Raw genomic sequence first — 21601 nt, 5'->3', positions numbered from 1 at the left:
TTTCTAGGTAACTGCACCTCAGAAGAGTGGTCCACAGGGCCTGTGCTGCCAGGCTGGCCTAATTTGTGATCCTCCTGCCTCAGCCTCCTGAGTGCTAGGAGAACAAGTGCATGCCACCTCATCAGACTCGTGGTTCTTTCCAGGTTCCTGGCTTTGAACTCCTCCTTCCACCTGTTTTTTTCCTGTATTTCACTGAAATTGAGGAAGTCTGGCTTAGGGCCCTGGATAGCGGATTTTTCATGGAGTCAATAAATATTTTTGTGGTGTCTTAGACATGTTGGCTAAGGTGGGCTGATTTCAAGATTTTCATTTACTTACTGCAGCCAAGGGGAAGAGCAGTCCAACCAAAAAGTTGGAGGTCCAGTTGGAACAGCCAGCCACAGCCACAGCGGCCGGGCGGGGCCCCTGGCTGAAGAGTTCAGCCACGATGAACCAGGGGATGGGGCCGGGCCCAATCTCAAAGAAGGCCACGTAGATCAGGATGGCCCCAATGCAGATGTAGCTCATGAAGCTGTATGTGTCCTGCAAGAGACACCACAAGGTGAACGCTGGCAGCTTGAGGACCAGGCAGAGCCTGGGCTCTCGAATACCAGCTGTGCCATTTCATGTCACTTTGCGTGATGAGACCACCTACAAAATGGGCCGCCTCAAGACGGTCTGCTTTTCTTTTTTGAGACAGGGTCTTGCTATGTCATTCAGCCTGGCCTTGAACTATGTAGCCCAGGCTGGCTTTAAACTCATAGTGATCCTCCTGCCTCAGCCTCCCAAGGAGCTGGGATTACAGGCATGCACCAGGAAGCCTGGATCAAATTTGCCTTTACCAACCATCTCCAATGTCAGCAACCCGCACCCTGCCCCAGTGACCCGTGCCCTCTGCAGACCCCCAGCCCCACCCTCTCACAGGACACACACCTTCAGCAGCAGGGAGACAGTCATGAGGATGGAACAGAAGGCCATGCCACCGAGGCCGATCATGTGCAGACTCCTCCTTCCTGCCCGTTCCACCAGGAACACCTAGGACGGAAACTGCTGCTCACAAAAAGAGGGGCCTGCAATGGCCACGCCACTCCTGTCCAGTCCCGCACATAACCCTGCTGCCCCCGCTCCCCGTATCTGCTGGAATAGAAAGGTGAAGACTGCTCTACTGTCTCTCCACATTTTCACTAAATGGTGATCGAGAGCGAGAGCCCTTTCGTCCCAAGTGATCCTGCCCACAACTTACGGACACCACTGTGAAGATGGTGTTGACCACGCCTGCCCCAATGGTGGCGTAGATCGGCTCCTGGACGCCCGCGTCCTTGAAGATTCCGGTGGAGTAATAGAAAACCTGGCAGGAAACAAGAGACACAGCTGCTGTGAAGTCTCGGGAGGTGAGGTCTTTTCCCAGTCTCCCTGATATTCATTCTTTCTGCACACGAGTGGCCCTGGCCTAGTGCAGTTTTCTGCTACTCACGGCGTTGATCCCCGAGAGCTGCTGGGACAGCTGCAGCATGATGGAGATGATGATGGGCTGCTGGTAGTTGCGGGCCCGGAAGAGCTCCAGCACGGTGACTTTCTTCTCCTGGCTCATCCGGACACTCTCATCCTTCATTTCCTGGATGTCCTGGGACACATCCTGGGAGCCCCATAGCCACTGGAGGACTGGGGAAGGAATCGAGTGGAAATAAAGAAACTGTGCCACCCACCTGCCAAGTTGGTGGTCCCATCAGACAGCTGGGAAGGAGTCTGGCCCGAAGCATGCACACTCCCCCGGCCTGGAACATGCCCGGAACATACACACCTCCCACCCAGTCCCCCAGGGGGGTAACAGATGGACTCTAACCCGGGTCCCAGAGTAAGCGTGAAGTGAGGAATACTCACTCTTCGTAGCACGCTCCTCTTCCTGTCTGTTAATGAGCAAGAATCTAGGACTCTCGGGGCAAAACGGAAGGGTTATGCTTTGTAAGATGGCTGGGATGATGGTGAAGCCCAGCAGCAGGGGCCAGTGGTCTTCAGTCCCCAAAATGAATTTCAGGCCAAAGATCTAGAAATCAGAGATAGTGTCATAAACCCCGAATTTCCTGGCTCACAAATTCATTAAAAGAGGCCATTCTTTTTTTTTTTTGATTTGTTTTTTGATAGGGGCTCACTATGTGGTTCAGGCTGACCTCAATCTCACTAAGTAGCCCAGGCTGACCTTGAACTTGTGGGATGCTCCTGCCTCTGCCTACCAAGTGCTTGGATTATAGGCATGTGGCACCACGCCTGGGTCATTCTTTTACCATAGAAAAACATAAAATTGTACTTTTCCTTTTTCTACCCTGCTGGCTTTGTTGGCTACAAGTGATAAGTTATAGTAACCATGTTATCTGAAATATGTATCTTTCAGTATGTCCCCATCTATTCTTTTGAGTGCGCTATCTATGTGAATTCACTCAATGGGCACCAAATGAACTCATTCAGTGTGAGAAACCCAGGGTACCTGAGCCACCAGAATCCCGATGACGATGCCCAGCTGGTTGAGGGTGCCAAAGGCGCCCCGCAGGGTGGTGGGAGACACCTCTCCGATGTACATGGGCACAAAACCTGTGCAGAGCCCACAGAAGATGCCTGTGACCACACGGCCCAGGATCAGCATCTCCACCGACTTGGCCATCTTGCAGAAAGCCATGAGGCTGCCACCAGCGACCACCAGGAGGTTGACCATGAGCATGGAGTTGCGCCTGTGGGGTTTCACAGGGTTTCATCGGGTCAGCAGGGTGTGACCGGCTGGCCGGTCGGCCTCCCTCCCTCCCTCCCCCCGCTTCCTCCTGCTCCTTCCAGGCCTGTGTTTCCCTTCTTTTGGTTTAAATTTTCTTTCGTGATTTCTATTAGCATAACATTTCTAGTTGGGAGTAACCTGAATCAATAGTTTTTATACCTCTTTATGTATAAAACTCACTTAGAAAACTCAAGCTCTTTTTTTTGGTGGTACTGAGGATTGAACCCAGGGCCTGACCCAGGCTAGGCAGGCGTTGAACCAACTGACCTTCACCCCAGCTCTTGTCTGAGATTCCTCTTGCAATAAATACTCAATGGTAACCTAGGATTTTTTTTTTTTTTTTTTGGTTTCGGGGATTGAACTCAGACCTTGAGCTTTTGAGGCAGGCAGCAGAACCACTGAGCTAAATCCCTGGCGCCTGTAGGATTTTTTTTTTAAGATATGGTCTCAGGCTGGCTTTGAACTCCCTACACAGCCCAGACTGCCTCGGCTTCCTGAGTGCTGGGTGACAGGCACGTAACACCATGCCCACCTAGCCTAGGATTTTATTTAGCAAGCGCTCCCAGCCACAGTTCTCACAGTAGGCCACAAGCTAACAGCATCAAGTTACAAATCTGTTAGAATTTAAAATTCTCCCGCTTCACCTAGATTAATCGTCAGGTCTTACCCAAGGGGCAGGCCCAGGAACCTATTCTAAAAAGCCCCCCCCCCCGGAAGTAAAAAGAATTAAGATGTGTTATGTACACAACTCCCACAAGGAATGTCATCTTACACTGCCAACATGCACTGGTAAACATTTTAAAAAGAAAAACTCAAAAGCACTCCAGGTGGTCTGATGCAAGCTGGAAGTCTGAGAGCCACTGCCCTAGGCAGTACTTGGGGAAGAGCTGACCCCTGAGAGACATTTTGGAGGCCAGGCATGGTAGCCACGCGCCTGTAATCCCAGCTACTTTGGAGGCTCAGGCAGGAAGATTCCAAGCTTGAGGTCAGCTTGGGCAACTTAGTAAAACCCTGTCTCAAAAATAAAAGGACAGGGCTGTGGATTTAGCTCAGTGGTTTTGCCGCCTGCTGCGCAAGTGCAAGGACCCGAGTTCAATCCCCAGTACCAAAAAAATAAAAATAAAAGGACAAAAATGGAGATATGCTAAGTCCCCAGGCTTTTTATGCATTTTACTGCATGCATTTCAAGCACTGTAGTTGTATAGAGATCAAGAATATTGTACTGAGGGCCGGGGATTTAGCTCAGTGGCACCATGCCTGCCTCACAAGCACATGGTCCTGAATTCAATCCCTGGTACCAAAAAAAAAAAAAAAAAAAGAATATTGTACTGAATTTAAATTATTTCAAATAAAATGTTTCTCCATCACAGAGAATTACACTCAAAAGGCAGTCAGTCAGCTTCAGCTCTCCTTCTCTAGGCTAGACTATGGTGATGTCATTCACCACTAGTATTGACAACAGGTATAACTGACAACAGGTATAAAAAATAAACTAACATGTGTATGTGCTAAGCACAGGAGGCAAAGCACTAAAACATGATATAAACCAGCAGTAGAGGATTAGTGCTGAAGCTGGGCATGGTGCATGCCTGTGATCCCAGCACTTGGGAGGCTGAGGCAAGAGGATCTCTACAAGTTCATCACCAGCCTGAACTGAATTACACAGGGAGACCCAATCTCAAAAACCACACGAAAAAAGGATTAGCATTGAAAACCTACAGCACCACACCTCTCCTGATGAGAGTGAGACTGGGGTTCAGCCTGGCACTGGGTCTTAAAAGCTCCCCAGGGACCCTAAATCCTAAATGTCCAGCAGCAGTGAGAGCCATGCCTAGCACTCCTGAGGCCTGGGTTCATCCCCAGAACAAGAAATCAAACAAAATTAAACATTATAAAACCAAACAGGTTGCTTCACAAATATTAAGTACACAGAGAATATCTAATGACAAGGTAAATGGTTCTTTCAATTCTGAAAGCATTTTACCCTTTAAGATATTTTTAATAAGTGTCCAGTGAGATGATTATTTCTCTTTGGGAAAAAAAATTCAGCTATTTGGCCATTGTCCACATTTACCGCAAACCAAGGTTTGCAAAAATATTTTCTATGTAAAATAAAGACTTTCATGGCCTCCTCTTTTTTTAAAGAAAAGCAAATAATTCTGACCTAAATAAAGCATTCGGGGCTGCACCTGAGGGCGGGTGGGCTCCACACAAGGGCAGTCACACCAGGCCCAGGCCCCAGGCCTTCAATGTGATGCCTCCACTTCCCTGCCCTCATTTTCTGTTTGTCCGTCAGCCCACTCTTGGCCAGGTTGTGGCCCGTACCTGCCAAAGCGGTTGACAAAGAGTCCCACGGAAAAGGAGCCGATCATTCCGCCCACGGAGAAGATGGCCACGGACAAGGACCACAGGGTGGTGAGCAGCCCAGGGCTGGGAGGCTCGCTGAGCTTCTGAGACAGGGTGGTGTTGAGGAACTCCCGGATGATCTGCAGAACAGAGCGGCTGGTGGGAGGACAGCCTGTCACAGCTGCACAGACACCAGGCGTCGTTCACTTCCTCCTGCTGCCTTACAGGGAGAGCCCGGGAGTGGAGAGATGCGCGACGCGAAGGCGCTGGGAGCAATTCTGAAGGTTTGTCCCAGCAGGCCCAGCAGGTGGCAGCAGCGGCCGTGGTCCGCCCAGCATCACTAGGACATTGTACCACCCCGGAGGGCAAGAGGAGGAGCCAGCAGCTCAGGGTTTGGGGAAATGAGTTTTCGGTCCTTCATTAAATGACTCAACACATTCACACCACCTTCTGGCTTAGCCCAGATAGGCTAGACACAGTTTTAATTCAGACTTTTCCCCAGTCCTGGAGATGAAGCCCAGGGCCTCCCGCATGCTAGGCCAACGCTCCTCCACCCCGGAGTGACAGCCCCAGCGGTCAGATTCACTTTTCACTTCCAGATTCCCTTTGCGGTTCTACTCGGCGCCTGACACTCACCATCTCGGGGGCATTGATGACCCCAGTGTTGTAGCCGTACTGGAAAGAGCTGATCGCAGCGATGGTGACAGCAAAGACCAGAGGTGGGGTCACCTGGGTGTAGAACGGCACAGGGAGGGAACAGCCCTTAGAACGTGAGATCGCGACCCTCCCGCATCAGTCTCCCAGGGTGAGGTGATTACAGGGGCCGCCACCATCCCCAGTTGGTCCTTACAGTTTTTTCCCGTTTTTCTTTCGAGTCAGGGCCTCGCTATGTTGCCCAGGCTGGCCTGGAACTCGAGAAACCCTCCTGCCTCAGCCTCCCGAGTGCCGGGATTACAGGCAGGTGCTGAGATTACAGGCTTGCACCACCATACCTGGCTTTTTTATTGAGCCCTTAAAACTTTTTCACTGATGATGGTCTCCTATTATAGGCTGTGGAGATACACTGTATTAGAATTTGACCTATGAGGGTTATGAAGAGGACAAAAATGTAGTGAGATTTTTTTTTTTTTAATTTTGTGGAAGTTAAAATAGGAACTGGCTTAGAAGCATTAAAACAGTTGTACTGGGCCGGGGATTTAGCTCAGTGGTTCTGCTGCCTGCAGATCCCCGGTATCAAAACAAAAGCAAAATTAAAAACAGCTGTACAGTACCAGGTAAAAGCAAGTACAGAGTTGGCTCTAGGACTAGGAAGGCAGTTGGAGACACTTTAAGATGTGAGAAACTAATGCTGGGTTCAAATTATATGTGATGAAAAGAAAATAAACCAGAAAAAAAGCACATTAAAAAAAAAAGGGACTAGGCAGGCAGAGGAAAAGACTGATCCTTCGGAAACAGCCAGATGCAGGAGACCTAAGATCGCCGTAGCGCAGGACGGCGCGGAAGCCGGCCCTGGCGGCTACCCGGCAGGCTGGGCCCCTGCAGCCCCTGCACCCCCAGCTGTCCGGCCCCGACGCGGGTGCCCAGTGGCTGCCGGCTGAGGTCCCCGGCAGCCCCCACAATCCGCCGACCTTTCCTCGTTTTCAAGGCCGGCCTCTCCTCTCGGTCAGGTGGACGCAGGCTGGGCGCTGCGGGGGAGGACTCTCCCCGGGCCTTCGGGCCCGCTCAGCCCAGGTTACCTGGGACGACCCTGCCTGTGCCAGATGTTTGCTGTTAAATCTTCCTTTATTGAAAACCTCTTTTCTCCTCACCATCTTAGAGGGCCTTTTCCACTGCACCTCCCCCTCCCCGTTTGAGACAGGGTTTCACCGTGTAGACCAGGCTGGCCTTTAACTCACGGAGATCCTCCTGCCTCAGTCTCCCATGTGCTGAGATTACAGGGATGCGCCACTATGCTCGTGTCTCATTTTTCTTTATCTCTTCTCATACTTTCATTTTTAAATGAATTTATCTGAGTAAAAATGCCTTTCTCCCTACAGGTACTGCGCCCACAACACTAATGCATCAGTCCATCCTCCGCAATCACAAGGTCGTGCGGGACTCAGTTTCCCCAGCATCCGGGGACTCCAGGGGTCCGATTACTATTCCCACAGGGCAGATGGCTGCATGGGGCCCTGCGTTCCCAAACCAAGCCGGCCCCTCTCACCCCGAGGTGGGGGGGACTTGCGCCCCGGCCCGCGGTTACATAAACCACGCGCGCGGGGCTGCTCCGCGACCTTCCCGACGGGGCGAGGCCCCAAGGACCGCGACCCCCCCTACCTTGTAGCTCCCCATGGTCCCGGTCCTCTTCGCGTCCTAGTCCTAGGAAGGTCTGTGCAGTCAGAGGAAGCCGCGCTCGATCGCCGGGTAGCCCCGCTCCGCGCTCGGAGCATCATGTGGAGGCCGCTTTTATCAGCTCCGCGGGGGGGGAAACCGCGCCCAGGCCCCGCCCCCTTCCAGGCCCCGCCCCCGCGCCGCCCCTTCCAGGCACTCGCTCCCCACATCCGCTCTCTCCCTGGCGGTGGCGGGGGCTTTTCTTTTTTTCTTTTTTGAGCTCAGGCGCATCCTTCCCTCCTGTGAAAGCAGCGACGCCTCTTAGTTTCACAGACAAAACGCCCCACCAAAAGGGCCTTGAGGGAGGGCGGATAAACTGCTTTCTGCTGTGGCCTCTGCCAGGCAGCTGGTTATTCTACAATCACTGGAGAGTAAAAGCATCGGATATGGAGCAGAGTTGAGCGGCGATGATCGTCGGATCTGAAGTCACTTGAAGGGGTGTAACGGGGGGGGGGGGATTCCTAGTCGGCTGCCTTCTGACTGCAGCCTTGCAGGGGAGGGAAGGGGCGGTCTGGACCAGGAATTTGTGAGAAGCACTGGGGTTTCTAGCCCGGCCAATCTCACCCACAAGGATACTTGCTGAGCACATGCTAGTGCGGATCAGGTATTCTCCAAGAACTCGAGACTTTTTATGAATGCGATTAAAAAAGTTCTGACCCTCATAAAATTGGGTATTTCCCGTCTTCCATTCTGAAAAATTAAAAGAGGGACAAGGGCACCCGAGTCTCGCCAGAGTAGAAAGGACTATCAGCACCCTATCAGTCTTGGGTGGTGACTTCCTTCAAAGAAAAGAGGGAGACAAACAACTGGTTACTGCGCCACCCTTGAGGGCTGAGCAGGAGGAGCAGGAAAGGAAGGAGCTGGCTGAGGCAGGAAGGAGATAAGCTCAGGTAAGGGCAGCGGCTCAGGCCGGGTTAAAGAGCTGTGGGGAGAGCGCCAGTGGCCAAGCTGCTAACCCTAGGCCTGCAGCCCGGGCCCCTCAGCCAGGAGCCCGTGGAGCCGCTGACGAGGAGCCCAAGGGAGGACACGCATCTTCCTGGGGGTTCTGGTTGGGGCCTAGAATCCAGACTCATGGCGCTGGACCTGGACGAACCAGATTCTTCTCGGAGACGAGCTTTCTCTAGTCCCGGCGCTGGCCGCCTAGCCAGGGCTGGCCTGAGCTTAGGATCTCCTGATTCAGCTGAGATCATAGGCCTGCACCACCACATCCACCAGGCCAGGTCTTAACCCCAGCTCTAGGGAGGCTGAGGCAGGAAGATTGCGGTGAGTTGAAGCCAATCTTCGCTACCTAAGTGAGTTCAAGGCCAGCCTGAACTACTGAGCGAGACCCTGTCTCAACCCCTGCCCCCAAACAACAAAAAACACCACGACCACCACCACCACCAACAACAAAAACCAAACAAAAAAAGTATTTTCTTCTTGGTAAGAAAGAAGAGAGATGAAAGGGTTTTTTCTGTTTATCTTAATCTGAGCATATTATCTTTAGAAAAATTAAACTGGTTTAAACCGGCCGTAGTGGCTCACGCTTGTATTCCAGCACTTGGGAGGTTGAGGCAGGAGGGTTATGAGTGTGCGGCTACGTTAGGCTGCGTAGCAAGCCTTGTCTTTGAAGAAAAATTAAAAGAAAAATCAAGCAGTAGCGAAAGAGGGTTGTTACAATGAGAACCTAAAGTGCACTGACAAAGGCTCCGGAGGCCGGGTCGGGCCGGAAGCTCCAGTGCCGGGCAGGGAGCTCGCCTCGGAGCCGGTGGGGTTCGCTGCCCGAAGTGGGCACGCGGGGTCAGCAGGGCGAGGTGCCCACGGCCACCCCGTGCCCTCTGCGTCCTCCTGAGAGCTCCTCTCCTTACGCGAAACTGAAGTGGAGGAGGAGGGAGGCCCAGGCCGGTCCGGAAGAAGGGGAAGACGCGGGCTGAGGACCGAGGCCCCTCGGTTTCAAAGGCGGATCGATATCCGCACCCTGTGAATCCTAGTCCAGCGCCCCCTATCGCGGGGGGGAATGTTTGCCACGGAGGAAAACAACACTGAAATCAAAGAATTTCAAACAGGAGGGAAAGGCAGGGAAAACTCTTTCTTCGACCCATGCCACTGACTTTTCAGGCATCCGAAAATCCGATGACGGCCCTGAGACGCCCGAGCAAACTCTACTCTTCGCTCGCATTTCTAACATTCTTCCTAAGGAGCGTCCCGACTCCCAGCATGTTATTTTTTAGTCTTCCTTTATCCGGCTAAGTGCAGCAGAGCTTCCTCGGAATCTGAAAACGCTGTAGAAAATAAGCCCTTAGAGTGCAGAGAGAACAAGGTGCGAAATGTTGATTTTCCTGTCCAGGCTGGGTGAGCCCATTCATTATGGCGGGGGTGGTGGGAAACTCCTGTAATCCCAGTGCCTGAGGCCAGCCTGGGCTACTAAATAAATTCAAGCTGAACCACAAAGATCCTGTCTCAAAACAAACAAAAAACCAAAACATATTAAAATGAAAATTTGAGGCCTGGGGAAGTCACTTAGTAGTAGACTGCCTAGCCCTGGGCTCAGTCATCAGCACTGAGAAAGAGAAGGGTTCATTGGGTTAGACAGCTTATAATGTTAAAATTGACCTTGGTGATCCTCCTGCCTCAGCCTCCTGAGTCCAAGAAATACAGGTGTGCCACCAGGCCCAGCTTCTGCTTCACTTTTCAAATATGAGTTTAAATGCAACTAAGTCTGCAGTTTCTCGAGTTCTATTTCAAGTGCTTTAGTGACCATGGGTGACTAGTCGCTACTACAATAGACAGTGCAGAGAATGATTTTTTTTCAGCACTGGGGATTGAACCTAGGGTCTTCACATTGAGCTACCTCTATAGCCCTTTATTTTATTTTTATTTTTTTTTTGGAACCGGGGATTGAACTCAGGTTCTTGCGCTTGCGCAGCAGGCAGTGAAACCACTGAGCTAAATCCCCGGCCCCCCTGTAGCCCTTTATTTCTTAGTTTTTTTAAATTTTGAGACAGAGTCATGTTAAGTCACTAAATTGTCCAGGTTGAGCTTGAACTTTTGAATCCTCCTGCCTCAGCCTCCCAGAATGCTGGCATTACAGGTTTACACCACTACACTCCATCACCTTCAAGTTTTGCCTAAAGCATCACTCTCTTTAGGAAACAAATTCGTTAGAGCCTGTTCCTGTGTCTTTACCTTGTCTTCTCTGTCTGCCTCCCTAATTCACGTGTGACTCTCTGCAAAGCAGGATTGTGTCTTTCCTGTGTCCCCAGGCACCTAGTGCTGGAAGCAGGAACAATGGTATGATGGAGTGAACAAACTGGAGCTTCTGGGTTTTCTTTCTGAGACAGGGTCTTGCTGTGTGGTTCAGGCTGGCCTCGAACGCATGCACTGTCACTCCCAGCCCTAATTTATTCTTAAAGCTGTATTTCTTAAACAAAAGTATTCATTTGTTGAAGGCAAGTGATTCCATTCGTCATTCCTGCCTCTTCCTCCAATTGCTTCTGCCACCTTCTCGGGGTTTGGCACAGCGCCTCACTTAAGACTCCCGCGAAATGCCGTGGCTGAGTATGGCTTGTCTGGAAGAATTCATGCAGGACTTTAATCCCTAATGGTGTTAAGAAACTGGATGGGGTAGAGTGGGATATCCCAGGATTTGAGCGGCTGAGGCAGGAAGATCACAAATTCGAAGCCAGACTGGGCTGTTGTTTTGTTGTTCTTTTTGGTTTTGGGGGTTTCACCAAGTAGTTCAGACTGGTTTCGAACTCACTCCCTGAATGCCCTGAATGCCACCATTCTTCTGCCTGAAGTGTGCACCACTGTGCCCAGTTCACACAGCAAGATCAAGGAAAGCCAGGATGACACAGAGATCCTATCTCAGAAAAGAGAAACACGAAGGCTGGAAACAAGCTGATTCGATGTCTGGAGATTCCGGCTCTGAAATATTTGAGATTAGATAAAGGCGTGGGGTGGAGACCCCTGGATGGAATGCTGGTGAGAGATCAGACAGACACAAAGACGGACTCCTACGTGACTGCCCTGACTCTGGCAGTGTCGGCCACGTGCAGCCTTGCTTGTTTGTTTATCCCCTTGGGATAAACTGTAGTGCAGATTCAGTAGAGAGCCTTCTTGCTAAGTTTCTTTTTCAGGTGCTAGAAATTATTAGACTTGGTACCTTGCACATGCTAGGTAAGCACTGACCACTGCACTTCATCATCAGCCTCCCAGAGGCTGCCCAACCTTCTGCCAGCATGAAGGTCATCCCAGAGCTGAGCCATTGCTGCTGCTATACCCTGATGTTCCAGATCTGTAAGCCAACTACATTTTTTTTTTTTGGTAGCAAGGATTGAACTCGTGTCCTTGCGCTTGTGCAGCAGGCGGCGAAACCACTGAGCTAAATCCCCGGCCCTCAACTACATTTTTTTGGAGACAAGGTCTCACCATGTAGCCCCTGGGCTGACCTCAAAGTCGCAGTGATCCTCCTGCCTCAGCCTCCCAGTGCTAATATTACAGGCCTGTGTCAATCACCACACCTGGCCCTCCATGTAGTCTTTAATAAAATCCAGTTATTAATTTCCAGTGGACAATTAATCATTTGGTATAAAAAAGAATAATCAACTTTTGGCAATGCTGCGGATTGAGCATAAGGCCTCAAGCAAGCGAGGCAAGGGCTCTGCCCAGAGCTGGAGCCTGACCCCTGCCTCTCAACACTTACTGACCACTCCTGCCTTCCTCCTAATGCACGCCTTTACTTACTCCTCATTCAGGCGGAGGAATAGATCATTGTACAGCACTTTCGTAGCACATGGGAGGCCCGGACTTGTGTAGCACATGTAAGGCCTGGGATTTGATCCCCAACACTGGAAAAACAATACAACAACAACACAAAAACCCAAACTTATCTCCTTAGAAGTTTTTTTCCTCCTTGCCAGGGATTTAGCTCAGTGCACCGTGCCTGCCTCACAAGTGCAAGGTCCTGAGTTCGATCCCAGGTACCGCAAAAAAATAAAGTTGGTTTTTTAGAAATTTTTTATCCTTGCTTGCTTTTTTTTTTCTTTTCTTTTCTTTCTTTTTTTTGGGGGGGGGGTACCAGGGGTCAAACTCAGGACCATGCACTCACGAGTCAGGTGTGGTGCCACTGAGCTACATCCCTGGCCTTTTTCTTTCTTTCTTGAAACAGGGTCTTGCTATGTAGTTCAGGTAGGCCTTGAACTCACTATGTAGCCCAGGATGGCCTTGAACTTGCAGAGATCCTCCTGCCTCAGCCTCCTGAGTGCTGGGATTACAGGCCTGCACCACCATACCTGGCTTTTTATGCTTTCAAAAATCTTATTTTGGGGAGCTGGATACTTTCCCCCGCTAGTGCTGAGGTAGGTTTGACGACAAGATACTTTTAACATATGTGGCAGAGATTAAACTGATTTTACTATACTACAGATTCATGAGTATTGTACTTATTGCTGATAATCAATATTAACATGTTGGGGCATCCTGTAAATGCTCCTTACAAAGATGAGCAGCTTGTTTCTGTTGACCAAGAGCTGAAGAGAAAGGAAGACCCGGTTACTAAGGGGGAAGTGAGTGTCTGACACAACCTAAGTGCAAAAAACCACTACCTTAAACAGCCACTCAGGAGCCAGCCCCAGACGCCTGCCCTCCTTGCGTGCCATGCCGTGGATTCCCAGAGGGGAAGGGTGCAGGCACCCACCGGCTTGGCGCTTCTGTTTCTGGCCTCCCTAGTGATTTCCCAGCTGGGCGGAGTCCAGGCTGGACCATGGCGCTTCCCTGAACAGCCGCCGCCGCCGGAAGCAGAAGCTGCTCCCTGGCCACCTCCCGGCCAGCCGGCCGCTGGGCACCCAGGTCACGGTGCCTGGCACGCACGGGGCTGGGGCACACTCCCTGCACTCCCAGGGCCAGACAGGCTCAGGCGGGGAGGCCCTGAACACCCGAGCCTTGGCGTCAGCGCTTCCGGGGCTTGACCTGCTGTCAGCGCCAGGTGCAGGCCTGACTGAAAAGGGAAGTCAGAACCTGAGGCCCGGCTCTGGGGCGTAAACTCTAAGCTAAAGTTCAGACATCCCAACGATTCCTTTAACTTCTGTCCTACTTTCACTAAGTGAAAGTACCCATCTTGACAAATACAGGGAAAATGAGGACGATGCCAGTGAGAAAGATCTGGCAAGCTTCATCTGTTCAGGCCCCTGGGCACGTTCTAGGTCTGTGTACTGAATGTTGTGTGCAAAGCAGAGTCCTAGGTGCAGGCAATGCAGATGTCACTAGGACAATGCCCCTACCTGATAGCGCTTACATTTTCACGTGGACGACTGTATTTTTCCTTTCTCCTTTTTTTTCCGCTACTGGAGATTGAACTCCGGTCCTTTCGATTGTGCAGCAGGTGGCGAAACCACTGAGCTAAATCCCCGGCCCCTTTCCTTTCTCTTTTTGCTGGGGATTAAACCCAGGGCTTCACACTGAGCTATATCCCTTTCTCACTGAGCTGCTGACACCCCACCCCAACCTGTTTTTAATATTCTGAGGCACGGTCTTGCTAAACCGCCAAGTTGCCCAGACTGGGCTGGAATTTGGGATCCTTCTGCCTCAGCCTCCCAGAGTGCTGGGATCACAGGTGTGTGTCACCACGCCCACCAGATTTACAACTATTTTCTTCCATGCTGAGGGCTGTATTTTTACTCCATTAGTTCTGTTCTTCAATATAATAGTTTTAAGTTTGTCACAGTCCCATTTGGTGTTAGCAAATGTTGCCTATGCTTTCGGTGTCATAGCCAAGAAACCAATGCTCCGTCAGATTTTAAGGTTTGAGAATGATCCCTTCGGACTGGGGGTGTGGCTCAGTAGTAGCTGGTCAAACAACTGAAACAATCAAACAAAAACCCTCTTTGGCTGGAAGCTCTGACCTCCAGGCCATGGGGTCAGCAGCCACCCTTCCCGTGGCCTCTGCGGCTGTGGGCAGCCACCACGGCCGTCAGGAGAGAGCCGGGCTCAGGAAAGACCAAGACTCACAGTATCGTGTGCACAGCTTAAATGTATACAATTTTGTGTCACTCGTACCTCAATAGAGATGAGAAAAAATAAAAATTGAAAATATGCCTGTAATAAAATGAATGTTAGATAAAGTATTAAAAATGGTTGCAGGGCCAGGGATTTAGCTCAGTGGTTCTGCCGCCTGCTTCGCAAGCATAAGGTCCGAGTTCGATCCCCAGTACCAAAAAAAATGGTTGCAACTCCAAAAAAATGGTTGCAATAATAAATTCTGTTATGTTTTTTACTCCAATTAAAACAAAACAAAAAAATTAACAGAATTTGCCTTGTTAAAATTTTGGATTTTATTGGAGAACAAGCCTGCCTTTCTTCTTTCCCTCTCTCTTTGGAAATGGGAGTGTGGATCCTACACCTGCCCTACCACTGTATCTGGATATAGGGCTCATAACTGTCTTTGTCTCCCGGCTGATCATGCTTTCAGTCTGACCCATACCTGGTTTCAGTCTGACCCAAACCCACAGAAGTGGATTCGGCAGTGACAGGAGAGGCTCAGGGCTGTTGGGACGGAGTTGTGTGGGGGAGTCCGGAGGACCGGTAGGTCAAGTGTTACAGACTGGACACTGTGCACCTAAGATTTCCATGTGGAAGCCCTAACCGGAAGTACCGTACGATGCTGACTGCTGCACTACAGATGGGCCTGAGAAGCGGTAAGGAAGGTTAAGCGAGCCAGGTGTGGTGGCGCATGCTTGTAAAACCAGCACTCGGGGGGCTGAGGCAGGAGCATTCCCAAGAACTCACCTAGGCCAGCTTGGGCTACATAGTGAGTACAAGGCCAGCCTCAACTGCATAGCAAGACACTGCCTCAATAAACTGAAAAAAACCCCTCAAAAACAAAAACAAAGCAAGCAAGAAAAGGGGTAAGCGAGGTCAGAAGGGTGGAGCCTTAGTCCCACAGCCTGGCGTGGGCAGCGCCCCAAGGCCCAGGGAGAGCCGGGCGGCGGAACCTTAGCGCAGAGGAGTCGGGCCACGGAACCGTGGCGTCAGCCCCTCCTCTCTCGCGTGTGCTTCTGGCCGTGGGGCGCGGGGTCTGCCATCCAGAGCTCCGCCGTGACACGCTGCCTCCCCCAGGCCGCGAGGTGGAACTTCTCAGGTACTGCGTTGTGATGGAAAGCTAGCTCCTCCGCCTACGAGGAGCAAAGTCTCAGGAGAAAACGACCGACCGACCGGGTTGGCAGCTTCGCTGGGACTTCCGGCCTCCAGAAGGTGAGAAAACGCGTTTCTGCTGTTTGAGTCACTTCGGTGGCGTTTTGTCACGGCACTTCAGCGGACTCATGGAACAGGTGCGTGGCGTCAGGTAACCATCAGTGAGCAGTGTGACGAAGGTAATGGGGCACTGGGGCGTTTAAGGTGGGGCTGTGGTGGGCCGCTCTGTCAGGAGAGAGGACGGCCACAGGATGCTAGTGGCAGGAGGGAGTGGCCCTCGAGACACTGTGGACAACAGCACGTCAGAAGGAAGGCATTTCAAAAGCAGAGACCGAGACCGAGACCGAGACCGAGACCCAGACCGGGACCCAGACCGGGACCCAGACCGGGACCCAGACCTGGACCGGAGGAGGCCTGGCAGGAGCGGGGTGAGGCAGGGGCGGATTGGAAGGAGAAAGGGTATTGATAGACAGCCCCAAGCCTGAGCCTGCAGGGCACTGGAAGCAGTGGTGGAGGTTTGCAATTATATTGTAAATATGACAGAAAGCTAGGAAGCTCTATTTTAAGCTTTTAAGCAAAAAAAATGTCATCATTATGTTTAAAAATAAATAGTCGGGCGTGGATGGCAGATGCCTGTAATCACAGGGAGATGGAGGCAGGAGATCACAATTTCAAGATAAGCCTGAAAAAGCTAGGCAGATTTGTCTCAAAATAAAAAGGGCCGGAGGTGGAGCTCTGTGGTAGAGCACTTGCCTGGCATGCACAGGACCCTGGGCTCCATCCTTAGCACTGAAAAAATAAGTAAGTCTTGAGGGCTCAGCTGTCAGGAGTGGATTAATGACCTTATAAGGGCAGCTCCAGAGAGTTTGTCCTTTTTTTGTTTTTGCCCCGGCAAACTTGTAACATGGGAGGACACATTTTGTTCTCTCCAGAGGTTGCAGGAAGATGGTGCCATCTTGGAAGTAGGGAGTTGCCCTCCCTGGACACCTAACCTGCCAGTGCCTTTTCAACTTCTTAAACCTCAGAACTTTGAGAAATACACTTCTGTTATTTATAAATCACCCATCTGGTGCTATTTTGCTACAGCAGCAGAAACAGACTAAGACAGAGGACAGGAGTAGAAGCTCAGAGATGAGTTAGGAGGCTACTGGTCCAGATGCCAAATGACAGGGACTTTGATCTGCATGGTAGTGAGCTGTTGCAGGATTTAGGTATTCTTTCAAGATAGAACCAACAAGATTAATTTATGGTCTAGATGTTAGGCATGAGATGAAGGGAGGAGTCAAGAATGAGATTAAAGAGCTGGGTATGGTGGCTCACACCTGTAATCCCACCACTGAGGAGGCTGAGGCAGGAAGATCCCTGTGAATTTGAGGCCAACTTGGGCTACCTAGTGAGACCTGTCTCAAAAAAAAAAAAAGATTTAAGAGCTCATGGTGGAAAGAGGATGGAGACAGAAATGTTAAGTAATTTTTACTTATTTAAAAAACAAAACAAAAAATGAATAGACTTGTCAGGAGCAGTGGTACACACCTGTAATCCCAGCTAATTGGGAGACCAACGCAGGACGATTTGTAAGTTAAAATCCAGCCTTGGCAATTTAGCAATTTAATGAGAATCTTCTCAAAATAAAAACAAAAAGGAGTGAGGCTGGGGGTGTAGTTCCATGCAAAGGCCTTGGGTTCAATTCCCAGTCTCAGAAAAATAATAGGCTTTATTTTGGGGGCCAGGTTTAGATGTATGTAAAAATGGAGTGGAAGGCATAGTTTCCATATACCTTCCTCCCTCTCTGTTTCTAACATCTTGCATTAGTGTAGTATACTTGTTACAGCTGAGGAGCTATAACAGGATGACTAACTGAAGTCCATAGTTTATATGAGGGTCCATTCTTTGTGTTGTACATTCTATGACTTGTGATAGATGTACATTGAATTGCAGGATCACACAGAATAGTTTCAGTGCCCTGAAAACCCTCAGCTCTCTTTCTTCTCTCTGTCTTCATAACTTGGCCTCATGCATGTCCCATTGCTGGACTCCCGAAGCAGTCTCTCACCTTGGTCCCTTTCACTTACTCCTTTTTTTTTTTTCTGGTACCGGGGATTGAACTCAGGACCTCGCTATGTAGTGCAGGCTGGCCTTTAACTTACTATGTAGTCCAGGCTGGCCTCGAACTCCTGGTGATTCTCCTGTCTCAGCCTCCTAGTGCTGGAATTACAGGTGCCCCCCCCAGTGCAATGTTGACTTCTACATAAGAGCCAGCAGTGAACACAAGACTATCACAGAGAACCCACCTGTAGTTCTCTGAGTTCCTCACGCTCCCCTAGCAATGCTCTGATCCTATAAATGCCCTGACTTCTCTGTGCAGCCTTCGGGCAGGCGCTGTCACCAGGAAACCCTCGCCTGGCATCTTTACAGGAACACAGCTAAGTGATAACCCAAGCACTGGTGCTGACTCACATCCACCCTTGCAAAAACCCTAACCACATGCCTGTCTGTGGGCGCTATTCAACACCAGGCTTCATCATCAAATACTCTGTATTCTTCCAGCAAAGCCTAACCTCCTAGAAAACATTCATCAAGTTCTTGACAGGGAAAAGCCCACAGCTCCAAGGTGGTGTTTATTAGCCCAACCCTCCACAAAGCAAATGCGAGCTCTGTATTGCAGAGTACTTTTCTGACCACAATCCCTTGTCACAGTCTCCAGAAAAGGAGAACAAGACCCAGGAAATGGCTCTGGGCTGCCAGCACTGATAGTTGGGGGGGGGGGGGTGCTCCATTCTCCAGGGTCCTCAGAGAAACCCCAGTGTGAGCTGCAGGTGTTATCTGTCCCCATTCCTAGGGTGGGGGTGGGGAATGTGACCCCGAGGGTCCCATTAACTTCCTAGCAGGGGTGGTGGGGAGGAGGTGGGAGCTAAAAGTGAGCATCCTCTTTGTGTCTAAGGATTTGGGGGGACTTCGCAAGAAGTATCAATCCTCAGAACACACCATGGTCCAAAGAGACTAAAATTTCGCTTTCACTTGTCTGGTAGCCACAGGTATGTTTTAGCATTTGTCCTGAGCAACTCCATGGGGAGCTATGAGGCAGTGGAGGCAAAGATCTTACAAGTGAAACTGGGAATTGTGTACTTTCCTTATTGAAACCTGCCATAGCATGTGCACTGAATGTGCCTACTGCATGGTGTGCCGTGTTCTTCTCACTGTGCCGAAGTATCTGTGAGTCAGTACTCATTCTACTACACTTATATTCTTCATTCGAGCTGGGAAAAATCACTCCCCTATCTTTCTCCCAACCCAGGTTGCAGACCTTCTTACTCTCTGCCTTCAGTTAAAGGAGACAGTTAACAAAAATATTTGGATGAGGCGGGCCCACAAACCGAAGAATCTCTGCAGTCTGTCTGGCTGGAGGTCCGCCCCGCCTTAGGGAGGGCTGCAGAGCAGCACACGAGTGCAGACGTGCTCTGGAGACCGTCCTCCCTGGTCAGCTGAGCCCCAGGCACCCACCCATCACTCAGCGCTGACTCAGTGCTCCTGTCTCCTTCGTCCTTCTCCTCTGCTCCTGTGGAATGTGCTGCCCTGATGATGCTCACTCCAGATATAGCGGATCTCCCTCCCTGTTGTTTGATTGCATCTTCTTGATTCTCACTCCCTATTTGGCATGAATCTGCAAAACTCATGGTGTGCAAAACCCTGAATATTTCTTGCATGATTGGATGCAAAGGATCTGAACAAATACATACCTATTTGGAAAATACGTGCAAGAACTGTTGCCTTTGAGGGCTTGGGCCTACGGTGCTACAAGCGCCTAATTGTTCATATATGGGGTGGTTATGCAGTCATTCTAAACCCTAAACACTGGGTTCCAGGTAGACTTTAATTCAATTCCATTTCAGTGCAGTATTCCGAAGTGGCTGCATTAAGTCCATCAGAAATAGGCAAGTTTATAAATATTCATGCAAGGGCCAGGGATGTAGCTCAGCAGTGCAGTTTGTGCCTGGTAAATGCAAGGCCCTAAGTTTGATCTCTGGTACCACAAAAAGAAATACATTTATGCAAAAATCAGAGGAAAAAAATAATCCATGAATTGCTATTCCCTGCCAAGGGGCCCTTTAAGGGCTTTAGGTCCTACCCTCATGCTCCCTGGTCTATTCCCTCTCAATACAACTGACAAGCAGCAATAGCTCCACATACTGACAGCAAGAGTTTAATTGTTAAAGCCAATGGCCTAGGACTCCACAAGCTGCTGAAGGCCCGGATTTATTTGTCACACAGATATACTATGCTACAGGCCTGGTTTGAGAGCCTGAGGATGCTGTAGGGAAGGGATAGGGAACTCCAGTCCCCGTTTTCATGGAGCTGAAAGTCACGTGGGTTAGGGCTGCATGTGGATTTTAATTTTTTTTTTTTCTGGTACCAGCGATTGAATTCAGAACCTTGTGTTTACCAGGCAGGCACGGCGGAACCACTGAGCTACATCCTGAGCGCCCCCCCCTTTTAAAACTTTTATTTAACTCTTCATCCTCCTTTTCTTTCATTCCCTTCTTCCCTCCTTCCCTCTGTCCTTCCTTCCTTCCTTCCTTCCTGTACTGGGCGTTGAACCCAGGGCCTTCTGACCATTTTTATTTTTCTGGGACAGGGTTTCTCTGAGTTACTGAGATGCCCAGGCTGGGTTTAAACTTGGGTCCTCCTGCTTCAGCCTCCCAGAATGCTGGGATTTCAGGCATGTGCCACAATAGTCAGCGCCTTTCTTTTTCTTTCTTTCTTTCTTTCTTTCTTTCTTTCTTTCTTTCTTTCTTTCTTTTTCTGTCTGTCTTTCTAAAAATTATTGTAAAGCAAGTAAAGAGAAGAGCACAGGTTCTGGGCTGACATCCTGACATGTCTGAGCACAGACATGCTGGGTTTGTGTGGTCTTGGGAAAGTCATTGCCCTTGCTGTGCTTCTATCTCCCCAGCTGTAGAGTGAGAGGAATAATAGAGTTTACATAATGACATTTGTTGTGGGCCGGGGATTTAGCTCAGTGGTTTCGCCGCCTGTTGCGCAAGTGCGAGGACCTGAGTTCAATCCCTGGTACCAAAAAAAAAAAAAAGAAAGAAAATAAAATTCGTTGTGAGGATTAAATTAAATCAGTGTAAAGTACTTAAAATAGTTCATGACATATAGTGCCATATAAGTATCAAAAAATAAAATAAATATACCCATTTAATTTCATGCCTGAACATATATTCAGAGATACAGAAGTGTCTTGGTCGCTTTTCAATGGAACATATATATGACAACCAAAACTTAAAGGAGAAAAAGTTTATTTTGGTTCTTTTTTTTGAGACAGGGTCTCCCTATGTAGCCCAGGTTGGCCTTGAACTTGCAGCAGTCCTCCTGCATGGACCTTCTGAGTAATGGATTACAGGTTGTGCAACACGCCTGGCTTGACCATGCTTTCAGTGCACAGTTGGCTGGCTTCGAGGAAGGAAGGCATGGGGAAAGAGCCTGGGTGCCCGCAAGCTGCTCACGTCATGGCAGAACGGAAGCAGAGAAGAGAAAGCTGGGGAGGGAGGATACTGTTCCTGCCATGCCCCCACCCCACCTCCCCAGCTCAGGCCCTCCCTTGTGACCACTCCCATGCCCCAATACTTTCCATAAAAGGGAGATTTTGGGGAGACATTTCACATCTGAACCGTAACAAGAAGTCCCTGTAGCATATACATTAAAGTCTGAGTCCTTACTTCCTCACTGTCTGTTCTTTTGAGAGAAAGAGGGTCAGCGACAGTGGGGGTTCTCTCTAAATCGTCCAGGCTGACACTAGCATTCCCCCAATATCAAAACCAGACAAGGATCCCACCAAAGGAGAACTACCGGCCCATCTCCCTAATGAACATAGATACAGAAATCCTCAATAAGATACTGGCAAACAATGCAGCAAATCATCAAGAAGATCATACACCCTGACCAAGTAGGACTCATCCCAGGGATGCAGGGATGGTT

The 21601-nt window shown here is 50.0% G+C and overlaps 1 protein-coding gene across 2 annotated transcripts in view; it reads right to left on the bottom strand.

Moving 5' to 3' along the window:
* Positions 1–21601, bottom strand: part of Slc2a3 (solute carrier family 2 member 3) — a 76807-nt gene that overhangs the window by 2317 nt on the left and 52889 nt on the right. The window contains exons 1-9 of one of the 2 annotated variants that reach the window (XM_004869518.4): positions 7403–7634; positions 5723–5815; positions 5066–5226; positions 2462–2702; positions 1861–2023; positions 1454–1641; positions 1223–1327; positions 913–1014; positions 319–522 (exon numbers count right to left, since the gene is read on the bottom strand). In XM_004869518.4, coding sequence (XP_004869575.1) covers positions 319–522; positions 913–1014; positions 1223–1327; positions 1454–1641; positions 1861–2023; positions 2462–2702; positions 5066–5226; positions 5723–5815; positions 7403–7417 — 1272 coding nt within the window. In that variant the 5' untranslated portion in view covers positions 7418–7634. Of the gene's footprint in view, positions 1–318; positions 523–912; positions 1015–1222; positions 1328–1453; positions 1642–1860; positions 2024–2461; positions 2703–5065; positions 5227–5722; positions 5816–7402; positions 7635–21601 lie in introns of those variants that run through there. The other variant, XM_021248085.2, reaches the window with a different exon arrangement.

The sequence above is a fragment of the Heterocephalus glaber genome, unplaced genomic scaffold, assembly GCF_053883595.1.
Source record: "Heterocephalus glaber isolate CG9 unplaced genomic scaffold, H.glaber_assembly_v1.0 deba00001444, whole genome shotgun sequence".
Taxonomy (NCBI): Eukaryota; Metazoa; Chordata; class Mammalia; order Rodentia; family Bathyergidae; genus Heterocephalus; species Heterocephalus glaber.
The sequence above is the reverse complement of the archived record's forward strand: the minus strand, read 5'-3'. Positions and strand labels throughout refer to the sequence as shown.